The sequence below is a fragment of the Mastigoproctus giganteus genome, chromosome 13 (genome assembly GCF_048544385.1).
Source record: "Mastigoproctus giganteus isolate SK-2022 chromosome 13, ASM4854438v1, whole genome shotgun sequence".
In the NCBI taxonomy this organism is placed as follows: domain Eukaryota; kingdom Metazoa; phylum Arthropoda; class Arachnida; order Uropygi; family Thelyphonidae; genus Mastigoproctus; species Mastigoproctus giganteus.
In genome coordinates this window covers 77738094-77752943 of record NC_143587.1, presented here as the reverse complement: position 1 = coordinate 77752943, position 14850 = coordinate 77738094, and the positions used below count along the sequence as shown (strand labels likewise).

At 39.8% G+C, this 14850-nt stretch overlaps 1 protein-coding gene across 1 annotated transcript in view; it reads right to left on the bottom strand.

Moving 5' to 3' along the window:
* Itpr (Inositol 1,4,5,-trisphosphate receptor) overlaps positions 1–14850 on the bottom strand; it is a 1293714-nt gene that overhangs the window by 424171 nt on the left and 854693 nt on the right. The window contains exon 38 of the mRNA XM_090387283.1: positions 11773–12096. Within this exon, the coding sequence (XP_090243409.1) occupies positions 11773–12096 (324 nt within the window). The remainder of the gene's footprint in view (positions 1–11772; positions 12097–14850) is intronic.

The window sequence follows — 14850 nt, the reverse complement described above, 5'->3', positions numbered from 1 at the left end:
CCTGCGTAGACTGGACTGCCATTGCGCAATTACAGGCTTAATGCAATATAATTTATTTGTGGCCTGTCCGTGCCAAGAATCTTGCCATTGGGAGAGTAATTTAGAACGTATTATTTGCCTGTAGTCTGTATAGGGGACTGACAGACAATGCTTATCCAGGGAAATGGCTGATTTCGCAGCGGCATCAGCCGATTCATTTCCCCGGATCCCAATGTGGCTTGGGATCCAGCAAAAGCGAATATCATATTCCAATTCTATGAGAGAAAAAAGAATCTGCCGGATCCTGGACAGGATCGGATGAGGGTTAAAACTCACCGATACCAGAGCCTGTAACGCGCTTGATGAATCACAATAAATCATATACCTCTGGTAGTCGCGATTTTTAATGTGATCTAGGGCTGATTGTATTGCATGCAACTCAGCAGTATAGATGCTAGTTACTTGTGGGATCTTATAGGATAATGTTTTGTGAGGGAACACAACAGCAGATCCCACATGACATTCTAACTTTGAGCCATCTGTATAGATTGGCAGAAAGTCAGAATACTGCTGTCTATGTGATGCAAAGAGTTGCTGGTAGACAGATGGCGGTGTCGTAGCCTTCTCCCAGATCTTAAGGGAGAAGTCGCAAGTTGGAAAATAAGCATGCCAGCGTGGAAAGAATTGCCTTGGTGACTGGGCAACGTTGTCTACCGACAAGTTGAGCTCATTCAGCAGCCCTTGAATGCGAATACCAAAAGGTTTGTTGGCAGTCCGACGGGTGTTGTAGAGGTTTTCCCAGCGCGGCTCAAAAACGGATGGCCACGTGGGATGATCGGGCAGGGATTTTAATTTAAAGGCGTACTGTAAGGACAACTGCTTACGTCGAAGAGACAGAGATGGTTCATTTGCTTCAACGTAAAGGCTTTGGACAGGAGATGTGCGAAATGCTCCAGTGGCTGTCCGGATGGCTTGATGGTGGATTGGATCTAACTACCGAAGTGCACTATCTCTAGCAGAACCATAAACCTGAGACCCATAGTCGAGTTTGGAACAGACAAGTGCTCGGTAAAGGCGAAGAAGGGTAGAACGATCTGTGCCCCATGAAGTTGATGAAAGGGCACGAAGGATGTTAAGCCCTTTGACACATCTTGTCCTCAGCTGACGAATGTGTTGTAAAAATGTTAGCTTTTTGTCGAAAATAAGTCCAAGGAATTTGAATTCTGCTACAACTGGGATGTTATTTTGCCCAAGCGTTAATTCTGGGTCAGGATGAAGATTACGTTTGCGACAGAAGTGTACACAAACAGTCTTCTGTGATGAAAATCTGAACCCATTAGCCAAAGACCAAGCTGTAAGATGATCAATGGTTTTCTGCAGTTGCCTTTCAATGACCCTCATATTGCATGAATTATAAAATATAGCAAAGTCGTCTACATAGAGGGCATTGCTTACAGTGGGTGGAAGTTGTTCTGCGATAGAGTTTATTTTGATTGCGAAAAGCGTAACACTTAGAACGGATCCTTGTGGGACTCCCTCTGAGAGAAGACTCGAGAGAGGGTGGATCCTAAACGGACTTGAAATTGGCGATTCGAAAGAAAGTTTTTAATAAAAACAGGAAGGTTACCTCTAAGACCAAAGTTATAGAGGTCTTTTAAAATTCCAAATCGCCAGGCTGTGTCGTACGCTTTTTCAATATCAAAGAAAACTGCTACCAAATGCTCGGATTTAATAAAAGCATCACGAATGGACGTTTCCAATCGGATTAAATGATCCAGAGTGGATCTATTTCTTCGGAAGCCGCACTGTGTCCTGGAAAGCAGACCATTTGTTTCTAAATACCATACGAGGCGTGCATTAACCATTCTTTCCAGGACTTTGCACAAACAGGTTGTCAGAGCAATAGGACGATAATTACTTGGATTGCTAGGATCCTTTCCTGGTTTTGGGAAGGCAAGAACGATTGCTTTCCGCCAGGAATCCGGAAATTGTTTATTAAGAAAAATTCTGTTAAACAGAATTAAAAGGTGATCCTTACATTGTGGTGTGAGGTGTTTTACCATTTCGTAGTGGATGTCATCGGGCCCCACAGCACTTGCGTGCGTGAGAAAGAGTGCAGCATTTAACTCCTCCTGTGAAAAGGGCTTGTTATACGATTCAAGCCCTTTTGAATAGAAGTTCAGGGGGTTTTTCTCATTTTTCTCTTTCAGGGCCAAAACTCTGTGGGAAAAGATGTTAGTGCAGATATTTTTGCAAATGTTTCCCCTAGAGTATTTGCTACTGCAGTTCGATCTGCAATTGGACATCCGTTATGCTCGAGGATCACAGAAGGGCATGGTGGATATTTTCCCTTCATTTTCCGGATCTTATCCCAGACTACTTTTGAGCTAGCAGCCTGAGTTATGGAAGATGTAAAACGAATCCAAGATTTCCTTTGGCTCTGACGTCGTACATAATGCGCTTTCGCACGTGCAAATGTTATTAAATTTTCAGTTGTGGGATATCGGCGGAATATCCCCCAGGCTTTGTTTTGTGCTTTTTTTGCTGCTGTGCATTCGGAATTCCACCAAGGTTTCGGAAATAGTGGGAACCGGCTAGATGATTTTGGGATTGCAATTGCAGCTGCTTGGACAATTGTTTCTGTGACGTCCTCGACTGCATCATTGATTGGCACCTGACTGACTGTAGCGATGTCAAGATTTGCCAGATGTTGAAAGGCATTCCAGTCAGCCTGATCAAGCTTCCACCGTGGTAAACTAAATGGAAGACACGGTCTACCACTAGTTAGGGTAATTATCACTGGGAAGTGATCGCTTCCATATGGGTTCTCCTCTACCTCCCAAGCAAGTGAAGGAAGGAGAGAAGGGGAGCAGATAGAAAGATCAATGGCAGAGAATGTACGGGTAGGCATGTGGAAGAAGGTGTTTGTTCCCACATTTAAGAGGGAGAGGTCATTGTCAGTGAGCATATGCTCTATGACTTGTCCCCTTCCATTGATATCAGCACTACCCCACAGAGTGTTATGTCCATTGAAATCCCCAAGATTTAAACAAGGGGAAGGCAATTGCATGATAAGATCATCAAGGTCTTTCTGGGGGATGTCAATCCCAGGTGGCAAATAAACAGAGCAGACAGTTAATATGAACCCCACTGTAAGGCGAATTGCTACAGCTTCAATGCTAGTTGTAAGCTGCAAAGGCTGAAATGGGATCTGGTTGCCGACAAGGATTGCGACTCCTCCGTGGGCAGGACCATCCACAATTCTATCCTTACGAATGATGGTAATGTTATGCATGGTGGGGTCATCATTTGCCTTTAAATAAGTCTCCTGTATGCAAAAGCAAACTGGTTTGTGCTTTTGCAGGAGTGCCTTGATGTCGTCAGTATTTTGCCGGAATCCACGACAATTCCACTGTAGGAATTTAGCCATTATTTGGACTTGGTGGGTCCATCAGGCGGCTTCCGGGGTGCTGAGGGCTTAATTTTGTCAGTCTTGGATTTATCTTTCCTGGGGAAGTATGGACGCTGTCCTGTGCAAGAATTTTTGCTGATGCTGTCGAGGCAGTGTTAGGTGGGTCGGAAAACTGCTAGTTGGGGGGGATACAAGGACTAATAGATTAACAGTAGCCACTGGCAGAGGTGGAAGTGATTCTTGCACTGCTTCTATTGAAATGAGCAGAAGTCTGAAAAACAAGATGCAGGATATTTCAGAGACTGCTGGTAGTCATTGCGTTACAAGTAAACACATGGGTTGTGTTAGGGTAGCTAAGAATAGACACAGGTGCATGTATACCTGCGTGTACACCAATGCTAGGAGTTTGGTAAATAAATTTGATGAATTTGAGGTATTGCTCAAAACATCAAAGGCAGATATTGTTGGGATATCAGAGACGTGGTGTCACACAGATATAAGTAATGCGGAACTGGAATTTGGGGAATACAATGTGTATAGAAAGGATAGACAGGACAGGAGGGGAGGAGGGGTTATGCTATTAATTAAGAAACACATAAAGTCCAAGGAAGTGAAGCCAGTCGACATCGATGGACAGGGCAGTGCCGAATCAGTTTGGTGTGACATAAGCATAGGGAAATCAAAATTGAGAGTAGGAGTGTGCTATAGGCCTAATGACTCTGATGAGTATAATAAGATATTGTACAGGGAAATAGAGTGGGCCAGTAAATCAGAGAGTCTTATAATGGGGGATTTTAATTTCCCAGATATTGACTGGAATTTGTGGGTTGGTCACTCGCACACTAGCAAGGCTTTTGTGGATTTATTGGATGATTGTTTTCTACACCAGCATGTTCGTGAGGCAACAAGAGGGAGCAATACTCTTGATCTGATTATCAGTAGTGACTCTTCATGCATTAAGAACCTGCAGATAAATGAACCACTAGGTGGCAGTGATCACAGTGTGTTGAAGTGGGATTTACTCAAGGAGGTAACTACCATCAGAGGTAAAGGGAAGGGTTTTTGTTTTCGTAAAGGCGACTATGATGGTCTGAGACAGTATTTAAATTCTATACAGTGGGACCAACTGATGATGTTACCAACAGCAAACTCAAAATGGGAAGCATTCAAGGAACTAATCTTGGAGGCTACCAGGCTTTACATACCAACTAAGAAATATTGTTCAAGGTTTAGGCCTAAATGGTTGTCAGATGAACTAATGAGACATGTGGCAGAGAAGAAAAATGCATGGGATACATATAAATTAATGGGTGACATGGAAGCCTATGATAGATATAAGTTGGTCTGTAACCAAGTCACAAAGGAGATTAGGCAGGCAAAGGCAGACTACGAAAAATCCTTGGCAAAGGATGCAAAGAAAAACAGAAAAGAGTTCTTTACATACTTGAACTCGAGAAGGAAAGGGATGAATCAGATTGGTCCACTGGATATTGATGGTTCAACAGTTGAGGATCCTGCTCAGGTGGCTAACAATCTAAACGAGTATTTTGCATCTACATTCACGCATGAGGAGTTATTCAGGAAGGAGAATGATGTAGGTAAAGTAAACATTGGCAGTGAGCTGGATGATTTTGTAATAACTGAGAGGAAAGTGGAGGAGAGATTGTTGAGGATAAACATAAAAAAGGCACCTGGGGTGGATGGGATCTATCCAGTTATATTAAAGGAGGCAGCAAAGGAAGTATGCAAACCCCTAGCCATAATTATGAGAGCTTCTTTGGACTCAGGGGAGGTACCCATAGACTGGAGATGTGCAAATGTAACCCCAATTCACAAAGGAGGATCAAAGGCTGACACAAGTAATTATAGACCTGTTAGTTTAACTTCTGTTCCAGGTAAATTAATGGAGGCACTGGTTAAAGAAGCACTGCAGGATCATCTAGACAAGAATTCAGTTATAGCTCAGACGCAGCATGGTTTTGTTAAGGGCAGGTCTTGCCTGACCAATTTGATTGGATACTATGATGTAGTCACAAAAGAACTGGATGCAGGGAATAACTTTGATATTATATATTTGGATCTTAGAAAGGCTTTTGATACTGTTGCACATGGAAGACTGCTGCACAAATTGGAGCAGTGTGGCATTGGAGGCAAATTGCTGCTATGGATAAGGGGATGGTTGAGTGGCAGAAGACAGAGAGTGGTAATCAATGGACACTGCTCAACGTGGACTAATGTTATTAGTGGAGTTCCTCAAGGTTCAGTGTTGGGTCCGTTGTTGTTTTCGGTGTTTATGAATGATATTGATGATGGGATATCAAGTTTAATGTCCAAGTTTGCAGATGATACAAAGGTTGGCAGGGTCGTCAAGGACACTACTGACGCTATGCTGCTGCAACAGGATCTGGAAAGGTTGAACAGATGGGCTGAGAGGTGGCAAATGAAGTTTAACATTGACAAATGTAAAGTACTGCATATGGGAAACAGTAACCCCAGAGCAACGTATCAACTCTGCGGTACCACACTGACAGTGGTGGAGAATGAAAAGGACCTGGGGGTAATTGTGCAGGGAGATATGAAGTTCTCTGAGCAGTGCAGACGAGCTGCAAGAGTAGCTCATGGTGTCTTGTCAATGATATACAGGAATTTTTCTAGCAGGGATAAGGAGGTGATTATTCCCTTGTATAAGGCAATGGTTAGGCCACATCTTGAGTACTGTATACAGGTCTGGAGGCCTCATTTCAAGAAGGATGTAGAGCTGCTGGAACGGGTACAGAGAAGGGCAACAAGATTAGTAAATGGAACAAAGGGTTGCTCTTACGAAGAAAGGCTTAAGTTTTGCAAATTACAGAGTCTGGAGACTAGGCACCGGCGAGGTGATCTGATAGAGGTGTATAAGGCCTTGAATGGTTTGAGCATGCTCAATGCCAATGGGATTCTTCATCTTTCTCAGAATAATCACCTCAGAGGGCATAAATTCAAATTGAGGAAGGACGGATGTCGGATAGATGTGCGGAAATTTGCCTTTGGCCAGCGGGTGGTTGGTTGGTGGAACCGACTTCCATCACTTGTTGTTGAAGTTGATAGCCTAAACAAATTTAAAGCTCAACTGGACAGGTATTTCGAACGAACGGAGGGGTGAAATGGGAGAGGGTTTTTTTTTTTTTTTTTTGGCTGATGCTGAATAAGCTTGCTTTCTTGCATCGTATGCCTCTACTAATGCTAATGCTAATGCTAATGCTGTGTCCATTTCTTCCTCAGCGAAGAGTTCCACAACTGACTCATCATGTACCTCCTTCTGCTCAACATCCATGTTTTCCTGGGTACTAGGTGTTACTTCCCCTTTCTTATTCTTTTCTTTTGCTTTTGTTACTTGTGGAGCATTAGGAGGTACCGATATAGGAGTGGCAGCTGATTGGTCCTTCTGTGCAGGTTTTTGGGAGCGTAAAAGATAACGTGCAATGGGAGTAAATGATTCTTTTGGGGGGACGGACATGTCCGTCTGAGTCCCAATCGAACACCTCCCTGCTACCTTCTGGGCGTAGGTAGGTTTTTTGATGCTAAGAGGTTTCACTGCTTTTCTTGCCTCCTGGTACGATATGTTTAGCTCTGCCTTCAGCCGTTGAATTTCTTTTTCTACTTTCCACCTCTGGCATGCCCTTGAATAGGCCGGATGTTCTCCCTCACAGTTAATGCAGGTGGGTTTAGTGGCTGAACATGCTGTTGTTTTGTGGTCCTTTGCACCGCACCGGGCGCATGCAAGGACTCCACGGCAGGCCATTTGAGAATGTCCATACTTCTGACATTTAAAACACCGTAAAGGGTTCGGAATGTATGGACGTACTGGACAGTTGATGTATCCAGCTTTAATCTCATCAGGAGGTTTGGGAGAGTTAAAAGTCAGGATAACACTCCTGGTTTTAACAATTTTCCCATCCCTTCGCGCAGTGATTCTCTTGACGGTAGTAACTCCCTGTGGTTTTAGTTCGGAGCAGATTTCCTCCTCGGTGACGTCGAGAAGGTACCACTCCGAAATGACACCTCTCGATGAATTTAGTGTTCTGTGTGGTGTCACTGTTATGGGTATACCTCCGATTGATGTTACTCGGAGTAGATGTTCAGACTGCCTGTCATTTTTTGTTTCAATCAAGAGGTCCCCAGAACGGAGCCTCTTAACTGACTTGGGTGTACCTGCTAACCCATCCAACCCTTTTTGTATAAAAAAGGGCGACATTTTACCAATCGGTGTTTCGTTGGTGGAATGCATTATTAAGAACCTTGGGACAGGCCCTGATGATAGTTCGGTTCGCTGCCTCTTTGTAGCAATAATGCTATCTGCCTCTCCGTCATTATTTTCAGATAGGGACCGGGTTGGGGCCCCTGAAGGAATATGTTTATCAGGATTCATGAAGTTTTATAAATTGTTCAGTGCCCGGGCTCCCCACCCACCACGGAGCCCAAAGGGACGCCCACTACCCGGCATGCAATAAATGCGCTCGGGAGTGGGACGCCAGGGCTACCCAGACACTATACCTGCACTGCCGCCAGCCTGAATCCTGTCCCTCGGACCATGAGGGTAGGGGCGTGGCATTGACACGGTTGACCCTCGCAGGCGAGCCTACTAGCCGATTGATCCTAGCCGGGCCTTCCAGGACCACCCGTCTTGTCGAAGCAGGGGCCAAATTGGTGTATTGAAGCTGGGCCCCTCAACCACCAGGATTCCCCTTTCCTAATTTCCACGGGTCGCAGCGCACGGCAAACACGCCGGATTCCACTGATGTAAGCCTGGAACCTGGGCTGTGGGCGTTGGATCCCAGTGATGCTAGACTGGAAGTCCAGCAGCGTCACTGGGAGGTCCCCTCACCACGTACAGGTGCCCACGTCGAGGGGTTGGAAAGATGGTGAAACCAAAGAAAATTTATGAGAAAGGATTCGACGAGTACTGGCTTACCTGCTCATGACAAAACATGGACTACATTTCATTAGGACAGCTAGAGAAAAACTCTGCTACCAACTGCGAAATTTTTGCAATGGGTACAGCTAGTATTATATGGTTCAATGCTAATATTTAAGATAGTTAGGAAAGGTTCACCAATGAATCACTAATATGATAATTTAATTATACAGAATCAATGTATCTTTACAGTATACAGCAGCAATTATAATACTGCCACCAAATCACTTAAAAATAAGTACAGTAGAGCCCCGATTATCTGAGATCCGAAGTTCAGTGTTATCCAAGCTAGCTCTTAGCTCAATTTTTACATAAAGGCTAAATGATGCCTTAAAGAGTTATTTGTGTTCGTATGTATGATGAGTTAGACTGTGATGAGAACAGACTGTGCTGTGCTGATTCACGGAATTTCGATGACTTATCTCCCTCCGCGCCCCCTCCACCCACTCACCACGAAACTTCAATAGTTTTAGCTGTCGGGTTCAGTTTGACATCTCGTTCAGGTGATTTTGCTTGTGACTAAAAAAAAAAAAAAATAAATAAATAAATAAATTTTCTGTTTATACTCCAGCATGGCAACCAGGTCAGGTCAGTAGAATTTGAAATAAATCGTCAATACAAATATTCATCACATTCAGTAGTCACGGGCTTGAACCCCAGTCCACTCAAAGAACATGTGCTATGCACTCTCGCTCCTGACAACTAGACTATGCCAGGCCTACCACTAGTTACTGATTCTGTGTGGCTTCTTTATTTTTATTTTATGTACGATGAGTGTAAAATGGAAACATCGTGATTTCATTAGAGACTAAGTTTGATACCATCATGGTGACATTAAAAATTTTTTTTTTTCCCACCTAATGTAAAGTCTCTAATCCAGTCACTAGATCAAAGTGTCCTGGAGACTTTGAAATGGAACTACAGATGATGACTTTTAAAACAACTCCTGGAAGACCTCGAAAATGGTGGAACTGTTGCTGAAAGCCTTAAAAACATAAACGTAAAAGATGTCATTTACTGGCTGGCAGAATCATGGTAAGAAGTAAAAACATCAATTCTCGTGAAGTCCTGGAAAAAAATTCTTGGTGAAACTGAGGAAGAAGAAGATGAAGATAATCTTCTGCTTATAGAGCTAGTAAAAAATCTTCCAAATTCAGAACCTATTATGGCAGAAGACATTCAAGATTGAATGAATGAGAGAAAACAAGAGAGTGAAGACAAAGATGTGTCCAGGAGAAGGCTCAAAAATTTTGCATATGAAAGGGCCAAATGCGATTGAGACTGCACTGCAATACATTGAACAGCAGAATGAGAGTATGCCTACCGATCTACTATTGTTGAGATGCCTGAGAAACATTGCAACAAACAAGTGAGGAACTTCTTTAAAACAGAAGACTTTGAAAGACTTTTTTCTAAAGCCTGATGTTGTAATCATGATGATGCATGTACAGTACATGTACTGTACAATACTTATGTACAGCACAGTACAATACTGTATGTACAGCACAGTACAATACTGTATGTACAGTACAGTACAATACTGTATGTACAGTACAGTACAATACTATGCAAGTAAATAAACACAGGCTTAGGTAAAGAAAGCCCACACGAGAAGCACGGAAAATATCGGCAAAGTTAAGCTGTGAAAGTACAGTATACTGTACTTTGCTGTACTGCACTTGTAGTGTTGCTTGCTCGGTAAACAGATGGTGGATGTTATCGGTCGGTTGAAGAAGTTGAGAACGATATATTGATTGACAGGTAGGTGTGACAAACAATGTACTGATTGGTGCATGGACAGAACAGAACAGATGATAACATCTGCTTAGTCACTGGTTGGCATTATGGCGTGTATTAATGAATAAAGATGAATAAAGAACGGTGCATAATTAGTTTCGGAATGAATTGTATATAAATAATATTAGCGATGAATCTTTTAAAGTTGGAAGAAATTTGTGGGAAAAAAATGAAATGTTGCTTCAACTTCCTTGATTTTTTGATTAAATCTAAATTAATAAGACAGAAACTGTACTATTTTAAGTGCAATGATTACTTTAAACTAATTGAATCATGAACAGAGTCAAGTGGAAATTTCTGGCATTGCAAAATATGTTCTGCACATGCGAGTGTCTTTAAAAATAAAAATAAAAATTACAAAATAAAAATACAGTAATGATAAACAAATTATCCCCTAGTCCACCCATGATTTTATAGAAAAAAGGTCAGATTACCCCTCCACTTTGGGAGGGGTTCAAGTTCCCATGGGATTCAATTTATACTCCTGACCAATAACACCCACCGTCTGTTTACTGGGCAAGCAACAATACAAATGCCATCATGGCAAACTAGTTCCACCAATAAACCACTCCGAAATTCACTGTACTTAGCGTGTGGGCTTTCTTTACCTTCGCCATAAACACAATTACAGTATGTAATTACATACATACATACTGTGCATACATACATATACATGTATTCTTTTTCTTACAGTACATATGTATGTACATGTACTTCCGTAATGGCAGGAATGAGGGAGATCCTAGAGGAACATTGTCGCAAGGTCAGTGTACAAAAATTTTCCATGTTAACTGAGTTTGACTATATCCGAGCTATTCTTGGTCCACATTAGCTCGGATAACTGGGACTCTACTGTATTGTGTACATTGTTCATTTGTTTTCTTCTCAAAATGTTCACAAAAGTGCAAAGATAATTTTTAGTAGATTATTTTTACTGCCTCTATATTTATCAACTTTAGAAATAGCGAAAAATACATAGCAACAGGTGAACTTCCAGGAAGGGTTTCTGGATGAAAAATTACCTCATTATGACATTGACTGAAAAAAATTTGTGAAAACAGTTCTTGCACAAAGTTTACAGAAGTGGAAGCCAGTGTTTTAACAGATGAAATGTTGGATAACACTACTAACTGACTGCTGTAAAGTTTGTTAAAATCATCAGAATACTGGCATAACAAACTGATCTAAGTTATGACACAGCTCAAAAGGATTTAAAAGAAGATATCACAGATGTTTCATTACAAAGCAACAGTACATTGCAGGAATTGAAAGCTGTGGGTCAAACTACTTACTGTTCATGGTTTCAAAATTTTATTGCCCAACATGAAGAAAACATTCAATGTTACTTTTACACAGAGCAGGCTCTTTTACACAGAATCAACTCACTGGCTTTATAAACTTGCAAAAGATGTGGGAATTGGAAAATTCTCAAACATCAATGGCAAGTCTTTATACATGTGTAAAAAAAAAAAAAAAAAAATAAGTGTTTAGATCACAACTTCCAGAAAGTATTATCATTGGTCCCAGCTTTTTTGGGGCAATCATTTCAAAAATTACTGTCCAAAATTTTTTTTTATAGAAGTTGTGATATTTAATTTATAAAAAAAAAAAAAAAAAAAAAAATAGTTACCTGTATTACAGGATTTCCTCCTCCAAGCAAAGCAATACCGAGCTCCACACTTTCAAGAAAGATGGAGTGGCTAGGATTCTTCATAATAAGCTCTACCACCAAATTTGAAGCTCCTTCTTGGTCTAAGTGGCACTGTACTTCAGCCAGTGTCATTTCAGCTCGGCTCAGCATCACTCCACCAGGACCATGTGTAATATGAGTGCCTGAAGGAGAAAGAGCTCCTGTTCCATGGGAATGGTGCCTTGAATTGTTAGTTGCATTTTCACGCTTTAAATGAGATTTTCCAAAATACCGCAGTAATAATGTCTGCCGTAATGCTTCTCCCTAATTGAAGTGATTTGAAAAAAATATCAGTGATTTCCTTAAATAATTTATTAAACTTATATTTGTGTTGAATATATGTTAAGATTTTTAAAGATGTTTATAGAAATTAAAGACATCCTTTGCCATAATGCAAATAAAATAGATTAATTATACCTTCAAATATCAAATTCGATAATGGAAATCATTATATTAATTAATTAATAATGTTTTTTGATTCAAAGACTATGAAATGGCTATATACATAGCCATTTAATTAAAAAATTTTTTTCCCTTTTAGTTGGTTCACCATACAATGCAAAATAAAATAATAAATAATAAAAATATTATAACAAATGATATTAATGCACATAAGCCTAAAACTGAGCTGAAGAGTTCCTTGATAGAGTACAATAATCAAACTGCAAATCTCACAGAGATACTCATTTCAAATAGTAATAGTCATATAGTGCAAGGATGGTTACAACAAAAGTAAATCAAAAAAAAAATAATAACTATTACTTTTTTATTATTTCTTCATTGACAAGGAAAAACAATACAAATTGTCTTTCAAGCTTTGAAAATCATCCCAATTCCTGTAAACCTTTAGATAAAAATATCTAGCATTTTCTTAAAAAGTTATTATAATTAAGAGAAACTGTTATTTGAACAAATAGGAATATTTAAATGCAGGTTTTCCATGGACACTTATTTTTTATATCTAGTTGAGCATTAAGCATTACATACTGCAAAGTATGTAATGCTTAATGCTCAACAAGAAAATACAAGTAAATTAATTCCAGTACAATGCAAAATGCAAGGAAATGCATTACAGTACAAGCAAATACAAGGAAAAGTATTCCACCAAATACAAACAAGCTGTAAGCTATCTATCACTGATTAAGCATTTTAAAAGACAGCCAGTTTAGTTACATCTCTTACGTTATCAGTAGACATGGGGTACGGAAATAAAAGAACCATATTGCAGAAACTATTCTGCTTAAGGTCAGTATGACATCTGCTGATATTTTAATGTCACAGTTACTTGTTGGTTGTAAGTCATAAGTTTATTTATTGAGCCATTAAACAATAAGGATACCAAAGGACTGAAAGACTCAGCAAGAGATGTTTATCCAAATAATTTCAGACACCACAATCTCTTTAAAAAGGAATGAGATAACAGCCAGAAAGGTCACACCTTGACCAGAAGGAGCATGTCTCAACTAATTATTATATCAGCCATATGAAGATCTATCATAGAAACATGAGCCATTTGCTGACTACAAATTTGAAGTAAATCTGGAGGTCTCATGAGAAACAATTACTTGCTGATGGGCATATAACAGGCACTGCAATATCCCTATCCAAGGTGAATTGAATAAAATAAATAAGTCTGATCTAATTTACATTGATTTTAAAAAAGATTTTTGACACAGTTCAAAATGACTGTTGTGTATAAACTGGAGAAGTGTGGCATTAGGGAAGGCATCTACAGCGGATAATAAGAATTTTAAAAAAAATCAAAATTAAAAATTTCTACAACTATTTTCTACAATTCCAATCTTTCTCTTCTTATTTCAAGGATCTTCATTTCAAGATATACATTTCTGGAAATTATGTAATTCTGGAAAATGTACAAGGATATATATTTCTAGAAATAGTAATTTATAAAATACACGATTCATATTCTTACCTCCTGGGTTGCATCTACTGACTTCATACAAATCTGCTATGGAGTACTGTTCCCACAACTGGGTGGTGACTCAAAACTTTTCTTAAACTTCTAGACACTATCTAGAAGAGGACAGCAGTCAGGCCAATTACTGATTCCTTTCTTCAATAAACTCACTCCACTTCCTATCATACCAATATTGTTTATGTAGCATGCCTTTTCTATAGATGCAGTTCTTTTTCTACAGGTGCTGTTTTTATGAATTAGCATAAATAATTCCAAACCAGCTCAAACACATGCTTCAAACAGTTCAATTCAAAACTCATCAAACAAACTTTTCCTCTTCCTGATTTATTATTTCTACTTCTGTTCTTTGGAACAGCTTTAATTCACATGTATTTCCTGAAAATTTCCAATCTACAGAAATTCAAGTCCAATGCCAACAATATCATGTCTCTTCAATCTATACTCAGTAACATGATGTTGTTGACATTGGATAACAACATCATGTCTCATCAATCTATACTCAGTAACAGAATACTATAGTTTCTAATAATTTTTTGTGTTTTTGGAGACAAAAGGCAAACCATCCCCAGGTGGCTTGGTAGTGCCAACTGACAGGCAAATATAAAACTTGGAATACTCACATAACATAGTCATAACCAGTGGTGTATTCTGGCCGGAACGCACCGGAACACCGTTCTGGTATTTTTTTCTAATAATAGAAAATCATTAAATTTATACACCTAATATTATGAAACAATGGCATAATCAAAGGGGAGGGAAAAATATCTATTTTACCCATTGCTATTAAATATATATATATATTAATAGATTTCTTTAACATTAATAGATTTCTTAAAAAAATTATTAAAAAACAAAATACAGTCGATTCCGTTATTTGGGACACATCGGGACTAGTGCCTTTTGGTCCGATCAAGCAGCTGCCCTAATTATCCAAAGTTTCCCGTAAAAAAAGTTAAAAATACAATGGACCCCCACTTCACAATTGGTTCACTGTACAATCAAATCACATTACGATGGACTCACTATAGTAAAGTACTGTTCACTATACGATGTGTAGTAAGCGCCGGTCATTGTGATAC